The 15,480-nt window shown below is 49.9% G+C and overlaps 1 protein-coding gene across 1 annotated transcript; it reads right to left on the bottom strand.

The window, feature by feature from the left end:
* Positions 1-4,862: 4,862 nt before the first annotated feature.
* On the bottom strand, positions 4,863-9,359 carry Eif1b (eukaryotic translation initiation factor 1B). The gene is made up of 4 exons (XM_090323330.1): positions 9,006-9,359; positions 7,831-7,994; positions 5,672-5,773; positions 4,863-5,277 (listed from the first exon to the last, which is right to left on the bottom strand). The coding sequence occupies exons 1-4, from the start codon at positions 9,034-9,036 to the stop codon at positions 5,233-5,235; spliced, it is 342 nt and encodes a 113-aa protein (XP_090179456.1). The 5' UTR covers positions 9,037-9,359; the 3' UTR covers positions 4,863-5,232.
* Between the last annotated feature and the right edge of the window lie 6,121 nt (positions 9,360-15,480).

The raw sequence follows: 15,480 nt of genomic DNA, 5'->3' as shown, positions 1-15,480 counted from the left end.
TTATCCATCCATTTACTCATTCACTTATTTCATTCATTCATTTACTTAACCATCTATCTACTCATTGACTCATGGTACATTCATTTATTCATTCATCAATTCACTTATTCATTCATTCGCTTACCCGTTCATTCATTTGCTTATTTGTCCCTTCATTTATTCATTTGGTAAATTAGTCATTCATTCATTTATTCAGTCATTCATTTTGTCAGGGTCTGGGCACTGTCCCTGAGCCTGTGTTCAAGGCTGGTGCTCTACCACTTGAACCACAGCACCACTACGGGCAATTTTTGAGTAGTTCCTTGGAGATAAGAGTCCTGCCTAGGCTGGCTTTGAACTGCAATCTTCCAGATCTCAGCTAAAAAAGCTGGACCTGGAGCTGTGGCTCCAGTGGTAGAGTGCCAGCCTTGAGTGAAAACAAAAGAGACAGAGAAGACAGAGACAGAAGAGAGTGCCAGTTTACCTTTTGGCTGAATCTCAATTGCACAGTGTGTACAGAAATGGACTGTAGACAGACTTAAGCATTTAACTGTGAAGGGAAGAGAATGTTCTAAGAAGGGCAGAGAGCACTGTTTTAAGATCCGCAGGGACCATCTCTTTTAGGATGAGATCAAAGCAGGAAGAGGCAGTTGAATACTTCAAAGCTGCCAAGACAAGCCACAGCACTGAAAGGTACAGAGAAAAAAGGAAAATTGTGTGGTGCTTTTTTTTCCCCCCACTGTGGTCAGTTGTGGGTCTTGAACTCTGGGCGTGGGCACTGTCCCTGAGCTCTTCATCTCAATGCTACCTCCTTACCCCTTGAGCCAAGCCCCAAGTTGTTTTAAATATAGCAACTTCAAGTTCGAAAACCATCTGGGGACGATGACACTGGCAATTATACGGAGATACTAAGAGCTTCTGATTGAGCATGAACTCAATACCAAAAATAAACCAGGCCTGGGAACAATGGGAATCCAAGAAAAGACACAGAAAACACACACGGTTTTTTGTTTTTTTGGTGGGCCATGGGGCTTGAACTCAGGGCCTGGGCGCTGTCCCTGAGCTCTTCTGCTCAAGGCTAGTGCTCTACCACTTTGAGACACAGCACCACTTCTGTTTTTTTGGGGGGGTTCCTTGGAGATGTCTCATGGACTTTCCTGCCTGTGCTGGCTTTGAACCACCATCCTCAGATCCCTCCTGAGTAGCTAGGATGACAGGCAGAGCCATCAGTGCCTGCCAGGCTGAGATTAAATTTCTTTTCTAAAGCTGTGAGAGAATTCTAGGCTCAGGCGATTTCCTTTTTGCTTCAGTTCCTTTTGGACTAATATTTACCTCTGCAAAAACAATACAAGCAAATTACCTTCAGAACGACGCATCAGGAAAGAAAGAAAGAAAAAACTGCTGGTTATCTTGGCAGAGAGGGAATGAGGAAGAAAGGCAGTTAGAATGTGGAAACCTGAAACTGCTTCTGTGATGGTAAATAAAAATAACACAGGTACGAAATTGAAGAGTCCATAGTAGCACAAAGCCAAGCTCAAACTGCGCAGGTGCGGCTCAGGCGTGCCATCCCAGCAGCGGAAGAGGCTGAGATTTGAAGCTTGTGGTTCAAAGCCAGCCTGGGCAGGAAAGTCAATGAGAGTCTTATCTCCAAGGAACCACAGAAAACCCGAAGTGGTGCTGTGGTTCAAGTGGTAGAGCACCAGCCTTAAGTGAAAGCCCTCAAGGACAGCTCCAGGCCCTGAGTTCAAGCCCCAGGAATGACAAAAATGAAAATAACCAAGAAGTGAATCAGTGTTGGGGGGTAGGAAGGAAGGGGGACAGGCAGGGTGGGAGAATTTGTTGGAGAAGCAGGGGGATTTCCTCCTTGTTTTGTGAGATTTTTTTTTTTCAATTAACATAAACAGGTGTTGGATTACATCAAATGCTTTCTTCCCATCTAATGATTATATGTATATATCTAAAATATATGACAGACGTGAACTGCCATGCTCATCTAGAGCTGCTGTTGCTTTTTGTTTTCAAGAGAAATCAACGCAGGCACTGGTGGCTCACTTCTAGCATCCCAGCTACTCAGGAAGCTGAGATCCAGAGGATCATGGTTCAAAGCCAGCCCGAAGCAGGAAAGTCCACGAGGTTCTTATGAACCAGGAAACCCCAGAAAACAGGAAGTAGAACTGTGGCTCAGGTAGTGGAGTGCCAGCCTTGAGCTGCAAAGCTCAGGGACAATGTCCAGGCCCTGAGTTCAAGCCCCAGGATGTCACTAACCAAACAAAAGGCAGAAGTCTGGCAGTTGGTAATGGCAGTCGGGCCAGACCGAATCCTCTGTGGGCCACTGACTTAAGTGGATTACGAGTTTTCCATTTCCCGAGTTATTCGGTTCCGGAGGCTTTCATGGTTGAGTGATGAGTGGCTGGAATGGAGTTAACTCCATTAAGACAATGATTGCATTTGTACCCAGCAAGAGTTCCTGGTACAGCTTCTGTCCGCTGCCAAGCTGGGCACAGCCTCATCCCTTCTTCCTGACAAAGCTCTGGCATGGCTGAGAGAGGAAAATAACCCTGTGGATTGTGGGAGTGCATCTGCACTGGGACCTGAACACAGATCCTGAGCGCTGACCCTGAACTTTTTCACTCAAGCTGGCTCTCTACCACTTGAGCCACTCTTCCATTTTGCGCCTTTTTTTTTTTTTTTTTTGATGTTGTTGGGTTCGTGGGTCTTGAACTGGGTCTGGGTGTTGTCCCTGAGCTCTTCAGCTCAAGGCTACCACCCTATCCCTGGGCCAAACCCCATTACCCGTTTTCTAGAGGTTCATTGGAGATAAAAGTCTCAGGTCCTTTTGTGCCCAAGCTGGCTTTGAACCTTGATCCTCAGATCTCAGGCTCCCAAGTAGGCAGCTAGGATGACAGGCGTGAGCCACCACACCAGGCTCAATTCTGAGCAGGCTGGCTTTAGCCATGAGCCTCAGGTCTCAGCCTCATGAGCAGCCAGGGTGACAGGTGTGGGCTTCCCTCGTCCTGATGGCCTCCCGTTCCACGTGTGTATCCAAGCCCGTCTTCAGCCTCGGTCTCCCGGTCTCCCCACGGGCACCACTCCTGAGGCTTCGTCAGCTGCCAGTGGATTAGCCACTCAGCACGCTCAGATCTCAGGCTCTAGTTTGAAGCTAAACCAGGAAAGGAAAGTCTATGAGGTTCTTCTCTCCAATAAATTAGAAAAAGCCAGTAGTGGATGTGGATCAGGGGACGGACTGCTAGCCTTGAGTGATGTTTTAAAAGTCCAGGAACAGGGCTCAGGTCCTGAGTTCAAGCCTAAGAACTGGCATTAAAAATCTTCCAGGGGAGGCCGGGAGTTTGGCCTAGTGGTAGAGTGCTTCCTAGCATGCATGAAGGCCCGGGTTCGATTCCTTGGTACCACATACATAGAAAAAAGCCAGAAGTGGTGCTGAGGCTCAAGTGGTGGAGCTCTAGCCTCGAGAAAACCCAAGGACAGTGAACTCAGGCCCTGAGTTCAAGCCCAGGACTGGCAAAAAAAAAATCTTCCAGGGGCCAGAAGCGTGGCCTAGTAGGGGTATTTGCCTAGCATGAATGAAGTCCTGGGTTTGATTCCCTGGTACCACATACACAGAAAAAGCTGGAAGTGGTTCCATAGCTCACATAGTGGAGCGCTTTGAGGAAAGCCCAAGGACAGTGCTCAGGCCCTGAGTTCAAGCCCCAGGACTGGTTAAAAAATAGTGACAACCACCTTACAATTTTCAGCTGGCTTGCAGAGGGTAGTGGCTCCAGTTCAGTATACATTCTTGCTCACCCTTCCTGCCTTCCTTCTTTTTTTTTTGCCAGTCCTGGGCTTGAGCTCAGGGCCTGAGCACTGTCCTTGGACTTTCTCAAGGCTAGAGCTCTACCACTTGAGCCTCAGCACCACTTCTGGCTTTTTTTCTATGTATGTGGTACCGAGGAATTGAACCCGGGTCTTCATGCATGCTAGGCAAGCACTTTAACCACTAGGCCAAACTCCTGGCCCCTTCCTTCCTTTTTTTGGATGCCAGTCCTGGGGCTTGAACGCAAGCTTGTCTCTGAGCTTTACTACTCAAGGTTAGTGCTGTACCACTTGAGCCACAGCACCACTGACCACATTCTGTTTGTTTGTTGGTGGTGTGACTTAAACTGTGGGCCTGGGCACTGTCCTGGAACTCTTCAGCTCGAGCCTAACCCCCTCCCCATTAAGCCCCAGAGCCACTTCTGGTTTTCTGCTGGTTAACTGGAGGTAAGAGTGCCATTGGCTCACGCCTAGCTACTCAGGAGGCTGAGATCTGAGGATCAAGGTTGAAAGCCAGCCTGGGCACAAAAGGACCTGAGACTCTGATCTCCAATTAACCTCTAGAAAATGGGAAGTGGGGCTTGGCTCAAGGGTAGGGCGGTAGCCTTGAGCTGAAGAGCTCAGGGACAGCACTCAGGCCCCATGATGCACCAAAAAAAAAAAAAAAAAAAAAAGTCCCACAGACTTTAGTACCCAGGTTGGCTTTGACACGTGATCCTCACATCTCAGCCTCCCGAGTAGCTAGGATGACAGGAGTCTCATCTCACTGACTCACTGACTTCTCTGCCCAGGCTGGCTTTGAACCGTGATCCTCAGATCTGGGCCTCCTGAACAGTTGGGATGACAGGGGGAGCCACAGTGCCCGGCTTCTTGCTGTGTTTGTATTCTTCAATCAAGAGAGGAAAACACATGTTTTAGAGGCCAAAAGCTCTCTATCTCTGGGCTTAATAGGCAGGGAAGGTTAACCAGAAAGAATACGTGCAGAATGAAAACTTCACAGAAAAGAGAAAATACCTGTGCGTGCTTCCCTCCAGAAGTGTGAAGGGGCACAGAAAAGGAGCCGTGGACCTGTCTTATTGTTAAGCTGCAACATACATGGTTTAATACAACAACAACAACAACAACAATAACAAACGCCACACTGGAATCAAGTGAAAAGTCATAAACTCAACCATCAACAAAGCCAACACTCAAAACAAAATACTTTCCATTGGAAACATGTTAAGGATGAACGCGGGGCCTGGCTACCAGCTCACTGCGCTTTTCTTCTGCGTCTCGAGCCTTGCGAGCCCACTCTCTCTGCCATGCTGTGGGTGGGAGTGGAGTTTGGAGTGAGGACCAAAGTGAAAAAAAGTCCATCCACTGCAGAGACACACTGCACAAGGCGGGACGCAGGGGCAGGGAGGAAATCACGCGTGAACGTCTTCACCTACGGAGATGCCTCTAGAATCCATGAACCTTAAGCTGCTCCTCCTTCACAATGCCAACCTGCAAAGGGAAAGCCGATTCAGGGCTGGGAGTGTGGCTTAGTGGTGGAGTGCTTGAGTAGCATGCATGAAGTCCTGGGTTCGATTCCTCAGTACCACATCCACAGAAAAAGCCAAAAGTGGCGCTGTGGCTCAAGTGGTGGAGCACCAGCCTTGAGCCAGAGCAGCTCAGGGACAGTGCCCAGGCCTGAGTTCAAGCCCCACGACCGACCCAAGCACATGCACATGTCTACCACTTTCAAATTAAGCACCAAAATGACACATCACCAAGTTCTCGAGTTTCCTTTACTCTCAGGATTTTGTACTCTCCAGCAGAAATACTGCATCACATTGCTTCTCAATGCAATTAAAAAACAAAACAAAAGCAATGGGAAGGTTATACATCACTGTCTCACCTCCAAGAGAAACTGACAGATGTTCTTTCTCTGGTCCCCTTGAAGCTGAATGACCTCGCCGTACTCGGGGTGTTCGATCACAGTGCCGTTGCAGGCAAATTTCTAGCAGACAAAAATAGGCCATGTCATTTAGCAGAGAGGCAATGAAGTTCTAGTCCACTGTGCTAACACACTTGGATTATTTGTGTGCTTCACGGTATGGATGACGATGTGGGGACAGGCCCCAAATGAACTAACTTGCAACGCAATGAACTAAGTATTTCACAGTTTGTTTGGCTTGGGAGAATATCAAATCTCAGAAGAAGTGGGTGTTCATTACAAAAGGGAAAATCATGTACTTAGAGCTCTTCTCCCATTTTATTTATTTTTATTTTGTTTTTGTCAGTCGTGGGACTTGAACTCTAGGTCTGGGCACTGTCCCTGAGCTCTTCAGCTCAAGGCTACCACCCTACCCCTTGAGTCACAGCCCCACTTCTGCTTTCCTGGTGGTTTGTTGGAGGTAAGAGTCTCACAAACTTTTTAGTGCCTGGACTGCCTTTGAACTGTGATCCTCAGATTTCAGCCTCTTGACAGGCGTGAGCCACTGTGCCAGCTCCATTTGATTTGATTTTTTTTTTTTTTTTTTGCCAGTCCTGGGCTTGAGCTCAGGGCCTGAGCACTGTCCTTGGGTTTTCTCAAGGCTAGAGCTCTATCACTTGAGCCTCAGCACCACTTCCGGCTTTTTTCTATGTATGTGGTACCGAGGAATCAAACCCAGGTCTTCATGCATGCAAGGCAAGCACTTTAACCACTAAGCCAAACTCCCGGCCTCCATTTGATTTTTTATTTATTATTATTATCAGCGAGTCCTGGAGCTTCAGCTTAGGGTCTGGTCACTGTCCCTGAGCTGCTTTTCCCTCAAGCCCTCTATGAATTCTAGTTTTCTCACTGGAGAGGAGAGTCTCACAGACTTTCTGCCCAGGCTGGTTTTGAACCGTGAGCCTCGGTTCTCAGCTTTCTGAGTCATTGGGATGTCAGGCGTGAGCCACTAGTATCTAGCTTAGCTTCCTCCATTTATGTATGCATCTATCCATCCATCCATCCATCCATCTATCTACCTATCTATCTATCTTGTGGGTCATGGGGCTTGATCTAGGCCAGGGCACTGTCTCTAAGCTCTTCAGCTCAAGGCTAACACCTCAGCCCCACTTCGGTTTTCTAGAGGTTACCTGGAGATAAGCATCTCAGGTCCTTTTGTGCCCGGACTGGCTTTGAACCCTGATCCTCAGATCTCAGCCTCCTGAGTAGCTAGGATTATAGACATGAGCCACCTGGCCCTCCTCTCATTTTCTTCACTGGTTCATTCATTCTTCCAGTCGTGGGGCTTGGGCCTGGGCCCTGTCCCTGATCTTCTTCTTCTTCTTCTTTTTTTTTTTTTTTGCCAGTCTTGGCCTTGGGCTCAGGGCCTGAGCACTGTCCTTGGACTTTCTCAAGGCTAGAGCTCTACCACTTGAGCCTCAGCACCACTTCCAGCTTTTTTCTATGTATGTGGTGCCGAGGAATCGAACTCGGGTCTTCATGCATGCTAGGCAAGCACTTTAACCACTAGGCCAAACTCCCGGCCCTGGCTTTTCTTTTATATATGTGGTACCGAGGAATTGAACCCCGGTCTTTATGCATGCTAGGCAAGCACTCTACCACTAGGCCAAACAGCCCCTCTTTTTTTTTTTTTTTTTGCCAGTCTTGGCCTTGGGCTCAGGGCCTGAGCACTGTCCTTGGACTTTCTCAAGGCTAGAGCTCTACCACTTGAGCCTCAGCACCACTTCCAGCTTTTTTCTATGTATGTGGTGCCGAGGAATCGAACTCGGGTCTTCATGCATGCTAGGCAAGCATTCTACCACTAGGCCAAACTCCCGGGCCCCCTGATCTTCTTTTGACCAAGGTGAGCGCTCTACCACTGGAGCCACGGTGCCACTCGCTGTGTTTTGAGCAGTTAGGCAGCAGAGTGTGGTGGACATTTCTGCCGGGGCTGGCTTGGAGTCATGACCCTCAGATCTCAGCTTCCTGAGCTGCTGGGATGGCAGGGGTGAGCTGCCCTGTCGGCTCTGCTCCCCTCCGGAGGCACTGTTTCTCCCACCCCTCTCCCTGTGCCCTCAGCTTAGGGCACGCAGGCGCCATACCTTCTTGAAGGCCTTCACCAGCTTCTTCTTGTCATAGTCGTCAGCGATGCCCTGCACGGTGGTGAGCGTCTTGCGGCCGTTGCGCTGCTGGATCCTTATATGGATGTAGTCCTCAGTCCCCGCCGGGAGCAAGTCGTCGCCCTTAGTGGCATCAGCAAAGGGGTCTGCAGGGCAGGACGGCCCCCCCAGCACAGAATCAATGTTTAGCAAGAACATTCTAGAAATGAGGCGCACAGCTGTGGCGACCAGTAGAAATGGTGGTCGTCACAGGTGGGGACTGGGAGGGGGGGGACGCTTGGTGTGGGGACATCATTCACCAGGGATTTCAAAATGAGATTCCCCCCCAAATCTAAGCAGGTGTCACCGCTACTTGAGTTTAAAAAGAGCACTAGACATAGAGCATGGAACCAGTGATCTTGGCTACTCAGGAGGCAGAGATCTGAGGATCGCGGTTCAAAGTCAGCCTGGGTGTTGTCCCTGAGCTCTTCAGCTCAAGGCTACCGCCCTACTCTAGAGCCAAGCCCCACTTCTTGTTTTCTAGAAATGGAGATAAGAGTCTCAGGTCCTTTTGTGCCCAGGTTCAAAGCGAGCCCTGGGGTGGGAAAGTCTGTGAGGCTATCCATCCCAAGGAACCAGGGAAGCTGGGGGGACCAAGTGATAAGAGTGCTGGCCCTGAGAACAAAAGACCACAGGACAGCTTTCAGTTCAGGAACTAGGAATAACAAACTAAAATAATAATACAGGGCTGGGAGCGTGCCTTAAAGGTAGAGTGTTTGCCTGGCATGCACCGAGCCCTGGGTTCGATTCCTCAGTAACACAGACACAGAAAAAGCGAGAAGTGGCAGGGCCAGCCTTGAGCAAAAAGCGGCTCAGGGACAGTTCCCAGGCCCTGAGTTCAAGTCCCAGGATTGGCAAAACAATAATAACGATAATAATAATAATAATGATAATATACAATGCGATTCAATGCATGCACGGGCCCAGGGAGCATAGCCTCTCTGCAGGCTTCCGCGCATGCGCCGCAGGTCCCAGGCCCCAGGGCCAGGGGTCGGCGGGGTCCGGTGGGGGGGGAGGGAGAGCGGTGCGCCCCCTCGCGCGCATGCGCAGTGGGCGCGGGGGCTCGCCGCCATCTTGGCCCCGGGCCCGCGGGACCCGGATGAGGAGGGGGGCCTTACCGAAGGATTGGAGGTTCTGAATAGTGGACATGCGACACTAGTGTGCGGCCGGCCGAGGGGGGGAAAACAGTCCTGTGCGGGGCCCGCGCGGGTCACCGTGTCGGGAAGCTGCGGCCGCGGCGGGACGACGAGCACGCGCGCGCGCACACACGACGGGAGGAACGGCGAGTGACACTGTGGGCCGGGTGTGTGAGGGAGAGGAGCGGGTGCGGGGGAAGGAGGGGAGGACCCGCGAGCGGAGGACGGACGGACGGACGGAGGGCGGCGGTGGCAGCGGCGGAGGCGGCGACGACGACGAGACGCGAACCGGGAGGCGGGCACTGCGCTGCTCCTCCAAGATGGCCGCCGCGGGCGGACGCTGCCCACGTGATCCGCCGCCGCCGCCGGCCCGCCCCACAACCCCCTGCGGCCCCTCCCCGAGGCGGGCTCGGGCAGTGATTGACGTCCTCCCTCCACCAGTCAGAGCTCTGGCTTTCGCCCTCTGTCCCGCCCCTAGCCCACGAGACCCCGCCTCGGGGCGTGGTCGTGGAGTGATTGATGTCCCCGCTGCACCTTTCTCAGCTCCACCGGATACTTGACCCTCCTCCCAGCCCCTCCGGCCCCGCCTGGGGCGTGGTTAGGGAGTGATTGACGTCCCAGCTGCCATTTACAGAGCCCTGCCTTTTGACTCCTGGCCTCTGGGCCTCTCCCCAGGGCGGGGTGTAGGAGTGATTGACGTCTCACAGCATCTTTGGAGTCTAGCCTTCCAGCCTAGGACCTTCGGGCCCCTCCCCAGGGCGGGGCTTGGGACTGATTGACGTCTCACAGCACCTTTCAGAGCTCGGCCTTTCAGCCCATGTTCTCGGGCCCCTCCGCAGGGCGAGGTCGGAGAGTGATTGACTCTCCCGGCCCCTTTTGGAGACCCGCTGTCCTTCACTGGGGCCGCCCTCCGCTTCAGCCCCGCCCTCCCCAGGTGGCCCGACAGGTACCCTCTGCATCCTCCAGCCGGGTCCTGGCCAGGCTCCCCAGATGTGGGTTTGAGCTCCAGGATCAGCCTTGGCCTCGCCCCAGCCCATCACCCCAACCCCAGGGGCACCCCGGAAAGGGGCAAGCCTCCGAATAAGACAAACTCCATCTACCCTGCCAGGGGCGCAAGGGTTACTTTTTATTTGCCAATCATGAGGTTCGAACTTGAGCTTTCACTCAAGGCTAGTGTTCTACCACTGGAGCCACAGCTCCACTTCTGGCTTTTTCTGTGTCTGTGGCACTGAGGAATCGAACCCAGGGCTTTGTGCATGGTAGGCAAGCACTCTACTGCGGTGAGCTCCTCGACCAGCGAGGAAGAACGACCACCACTCGAGGATTCTTCTCAAATCATACTTTATTGGAGAGCCTTTTGATTGAAGGGAGAGCAGGAAGCGAAAAGGGGCCCTGGGCAGGGAAATGCAGCTGCTTACATACAATCAAGGAACCCGGGGTTTTTTGCCATTGGTCGCTCTGTTGCCAGGGCCGTTTTAAAACTCGGGATTGGTCAGGCCTCTGACGTCATACGCGCAGACTCAGAGGAAAGAGCAAACGCTCTGCATTCACATACCAAATAAGGAGAACTAAGAGGTTGTTTAGTGGCGGCCGCTCGGCTCCCCACATCTCCCCCTTTCTTGTTTTGTTGCATCAAGTCAACATACCTGTTGTGAAGAGAGTAGAGGTGCTGTCCTCCAAAGTAAAACTTGAGGTCCCATTCTAGAGGAGTGACCCAAGCAATCAACTCTGGATCCCTCCCCTTCAGGCCCTCTATCCCCTTTGTGGAGATGGGCTAGGGGCGCAGACCCATATGCTGATGCACATGCTCTCCCTAACCTGTTAGGGTCAGGAGTGGTACTTTGTCCAACATTTCACAACTCTTGGCTGCCTGTACTCCTATTCCTCGTGCAATAGACTAAGGTCTCGAGGGTGCAAAGGCAGTACAGGGCACTTTTAGTTGGTTTTTAAAGCTGCAAGCCAAATTTTGGGGAGAGTGTCCTTGCTCCAAGGCAGTGAGTGCATGAGCAATTAGTACTCTATCCCTTCTATTGCGAGATCTCATGCGACAGAGTAACCAGAGGCAAAAAATACAGAACCCACAGCAGGCTGCAACAAACACTCCCAGCCCAGCCCACTCCTTAACAAACGACAGGGAATTTTTTACCCAATCCAAAACTTGTCCTGCTGTTATTGTGATCCTGGTCCTATTAACTAACATAATTTCTGATCTTAATTGAGTGGTTAGATTTTCAAACTGATCAGTCCATTGTCCTAGAAGCATTAGTCACGGGCATTGGTAATGGAAAGGTCTTCATCCGCGCCCACAAAATCCTCTCCTGGGCCATCACTGGATCTGCTAGTATTGCCACCAACATGAGAATGATCTTCATCGTCAGTGCCTTTCTTGGGTTCTCCTTCCACCTTTCGCGTCAATCGCAATGGGACCCAAAGCGGTGTTTCCTGCTCCTGTGGAAAAACACAAACAGCTCCCCTGGATCTCCTTACTACGGGATCCGGTCCGCACCAATTATTTGTAATAACATCCTTCCATTTAACCATCTCAGTTATAATTTTTGGGTTTTGGGCAGCATGTCTATCTGCTGCTGACTTATCATCACTATTTAAAATTAAAAAATTTAAAGTAAAAAGTGCAAGGGAAAGTCTTTCCCTGGGAGATGCTCCTTCCGCAATTCCCCCTTTTTGTTTTTGAAGTATTTCTTTTAATTTTTTGTTGGTTCTTTCCACAATTCCTTGTCCTTGCGGATTGTATGGTAACCCTGTTGTATGGGCTACTTGCATTTGCGCACAAAAGGCGCGGAAACCATGAGAAGTATAGGCAGGGCCATTATCAGTTTTTAAGTGAAGGGGTTTTCCCCAGGCCGCCCAGGCTTCTAAACAATGTACTTTTACATGGGAAACCTTTTCTCCTGCCAAGGGCGTGGCATGTACTATGCCAGAATAGGTATCCACTGAGACATGTAAATATTTTAATTTTCCAAAGTCCGCTAAATGAGTAACATCCATTTGCCATAGGGCATTTGGTTTTATGCCTCTAGGGTTTATCCCCACATTAGGAGAGGGGAGAAAAATCACAAGAGGAGGAATGGGCTGTCCATTAATATCTTTTACTGACCTGCATTCATTGGCCCAATGTTTTCCCTTCTTGCACCTAGGACATGTTCCTGGCATCTTTTGAACTCCCTGAGGACCCTGGGGAGCAGTTCTGGGACACTGGCGTTTAAAGTGTCCAAGTTGGCCACATTTGAAGCATCCTTTACCTTTAGAGTCCTTGGTCGCTCGGGTGGCTGACAGTACAGCTGCAGCCAGGCCTGCATTAGTTAATGGCCCCCCTATTTCCCTGCAGGCTTTTACCCATGCTTCCAGGCCCTTTTCCTTGACCGGCACAATAGCTCTCTGACATTCCTTTGTACTTTGCTCAAAAATAATTTGTTGGACAACTGGCATAAAGACTTCAAGATTTCCAAAAACGCGCTCCGCCGTTTCGAGCACACGGGCCACAAAATCGGAGAATGGCTCCGTGACAGCTTGAGTAACTTTGGTGAGGCTGCCCGTGACCTGGCCTTTGTTTGGGATTGCCCTCCAGGACTTGTAAAAAACCTCATTTATTTGTTTATAAACATCCCAGGGGCAATTTGTCTGATCGGCAGCCCATTGTCCTTGCCCTAGGAGCATGTCCACGGTCCACTCGGGCCGCCCTTCTTGTACATTTACTCTATATTGAGCCTGAGCTCTGTCCATAACTATAGACCTGAAGTCAAGGAACTGTCCATAATCGAGGCATGTCCGCGCGACCTCATACCAATCATTAGGTGTCATAGCATTAACAGTTAGTCTTCTAAGCAAGGCAGTGGTATAACTGGCCGTAACTCCATAATTACGTACTGCCTCCATCAAATCCTTTAACTGTTTATAGGAGACTGGTGCAAAGGTCCTCTCCTGGGTAACTGGGTTCTCAAAAACTGGGGACGCAGCCGCCAGGCGGGACCAAGTGCTTCCTTTTATGAAATGACTTTTTCCCGCCGCCACAGGATAAGGCGGGGGCGCAGAGGGCATGGCTCTCTCTTGCTCATTTCCTTTAGACACTCCGGCCAGAAGAGGTCGTCGAACTCCATACCTACCCTCTTCATAGCTAGCAACCGCCTCCTCCAAGCCTTCTCCCTCTTTCGGGTCCTGTTCCTCATCTGAATTGTTAGTCACTTCCTCATCTGAGCTGTTTAATTCCTCATTTGAATCGTTTAGCTCCTCATCTCTAGACTCCCTTATTTGTAAATGTTGAAACCTGTCTAGATCCGGGTAAAGCTGCCCGGGGAGCGGCTCCATTGCTTTTATGACTTGGTCCTCCTTATCACCCTCCTGCACGGTATCTTGGTAGGGTGCGTCCACCCTCTGTTCTTTGACATAACGTCTCTTTTCTTTATTTTCTTTCCCTTTTCTTTTTGGCCTACCCTTTTCCTCCCCATTTGATTCTGCCTCGGAGAGACTATCCTGGTGCTTCATCAATGTCCTACTGGCTTCCTTAACAATCTCTGAGTTGCAGTCATAAAACTGGCTAGAAAAACACTGGCACTCTCCTCCCCTTTTGTTGCAACGCAGACAAATGCAACAAAAACACACCAGCAGCACACACAAAGGAAGGACAACAGCAAGCACCCAGAATTGTACCCCAAAAAACAGCATTCCTGGGGATCTCAGCTGATCAGGCTGATACTTACCGACATCTCCTCTCCGTATGTCGAGTTCTGAATCCTCCTCGGCCCCTCGCTTGTCGTCCTGTCTTCCCAGGGTCCCGGGTTTCCGGCACCAGTTGCGGCGCCCGGCACCCCTGACCAGCAGGGAAGAACGACCACCACTCGAGGATTCTTCTCAAATCATACTTTATTGGAGAGCCTTTTGATTGAAGGGAGAGCAGGAAGCGAAAAGGGGCCCTGGGCAGGGAAATGCAGCTGCTTACATACAATCAAGGAACCCGGGGTTTTTTGCCATTGGTCGCTCTGTTGCCAGGGCCGTTTTAAAGCTCGGGATTGGTCAGGCCTCTGACGTCATACGCGCAGACTCAGAGGAAAGAGCAAACGCTCTGCATTCACATACCAGATAAGGAGAACTAAGAGGTTGTTTAGTGGCGGCTGCTCCGGCTCCCCACACTCTACCACTAGGACAAACTCCTGGCCAGCTTGAGGTGTAAAGACACCACTCACCAGCCAGGAGGAGCTTCCCACCCACCCACCCAAGACAAGCAAGCTCACACGCGCTGACAATGTTTCATCAATGACATTTTACTTATTTTACTTTTGTTTTGGTCATTCCTCTTGACAATCATTCTTGGCAAATTGCATATAACGTGAACGCAAGCATGGCATCCAAAGTCTATTTCGATCCTGGAATCCCTTAAAATATTTCCATTTATAAAAATCTAAATATAAATATTAACACTAGAGATCAAAATCACTTGATGACAAAATAAATCTTCTTAAACTATGGCATATGCTCATGAGGTCTTTTTTTTTAATAGTAAATTAAATCTTTGCACTTATTTGGCACAAGGAAACTTTATATATATATGTATATATATAAATCAAATGCCATAGAGCAGGCTTCTTTTATTATTATTTTTTGCAAGGCTTACACTACACATTTTTATCCAAAGAAAACAGAGTGTTTCATTTTTATGTTTTTAACACTGTAACACAAGAATCTCTTTTCATGCCTCTTTCAAAGAAACTCCTTACTTGCAAGTCAGATTTTATGTGTTTTGCTGTGTTTCATTTCGTTGGCATAGTGTTTTCAATTTTTACTTTTTTCCTTTGAATCACACTAACGGAACAAAAGCCAAGGGCTTATTCCTTTCAGAGGGTTCATTTCTTTGGGGTCTCACACACACACACACACACACACACACAAACACACACGCACATATAGGGACATCATTGGAGGAGGAGTCACCCCGTCCCCTTTGGCAGCAGCCAATGAGAAGGGCAGGAAATGCACAAGGCAGCCAATGAACATGGAGGTTAAAAAAACAAACAAACAAATGTAGCTTCCCTGAGGCCCTTCAGTGATCGTCAGAGGCCTGGCTAAGTGGGTTGAGCACAAGCCAAGGAGCAGGGGCAGCAGGAACCCAGTTTGTGTCCCGGGTTCAGATATAAAGAAAGAACAGAGGCATGGCTTTGGCAAGTTAAAAAAAACAAAACAAAACAAAACATCTCTGGCCTCAGTTCCTGAAAAATGAATGGCGGCCGGCCGAGTGGCCTAATGCTTGCCTAGCATGCATGAAGACCTGGGTTCCATTCCTCAGTACCACATACACAGAAAAGGCTGGAAGTGGTGCCGTGGCTCAAGTGGTAGAGTCCCAGCATTGGGCAAAAGAGATTCAGGGATAGTGCCCAGGCCCTGAATTCAAGACCTAGGACTGGGAGGGGGGGGGAAGCATCAACCCCTCATTCTGATGTTCATTATT

The sequence above is a fragment of the Megascapheus bottae genome, chromosome 32, assembly GCF_031878675.1.
Source record: "Megascapheus bottae isolate mThoBot1 chromosome 32, mThoBot2.hap1, whole genome shotgun sequence".
Classification (NCBI taxonomy): Eukaryota; Metazoa; Chordata; class Mammalia; order Rodentia; family Geomyidae; genus Megascapheus; species Megascapheus bottae.
Note: the sequence above shows the minus strand (reverse complement) of the source record. Positions and strands in the feature narration are given on the sequence as shown.

What these genes read in the sequence shown, in the direction of transcription:
- Eif1b (XM_090323330.1), bottom strand. Translation starts at nt 9,036, where the DNA reads ATGTCCACTATTCAGAACCTCCAATCCTTCG. An exon ending in TCAGAACCTCCAATCCTTCG is followed by an intron (nt 7,995 to 9,005) that starts GTAAGGCCCCCC and finishes CCTGCCCTGCAG; the next exon opens with ACCCCTTTGCTGATGCCACT. An exon ending in TGGTGAAGGCCTTCAAGAAG is followed by an intron (nt 5,774 to 7,830) that starts GTATGGCGCCTG and finishes TTTGTCTGCTAG; the next exon opens with AAATTTGCCTGCAACGGCAC.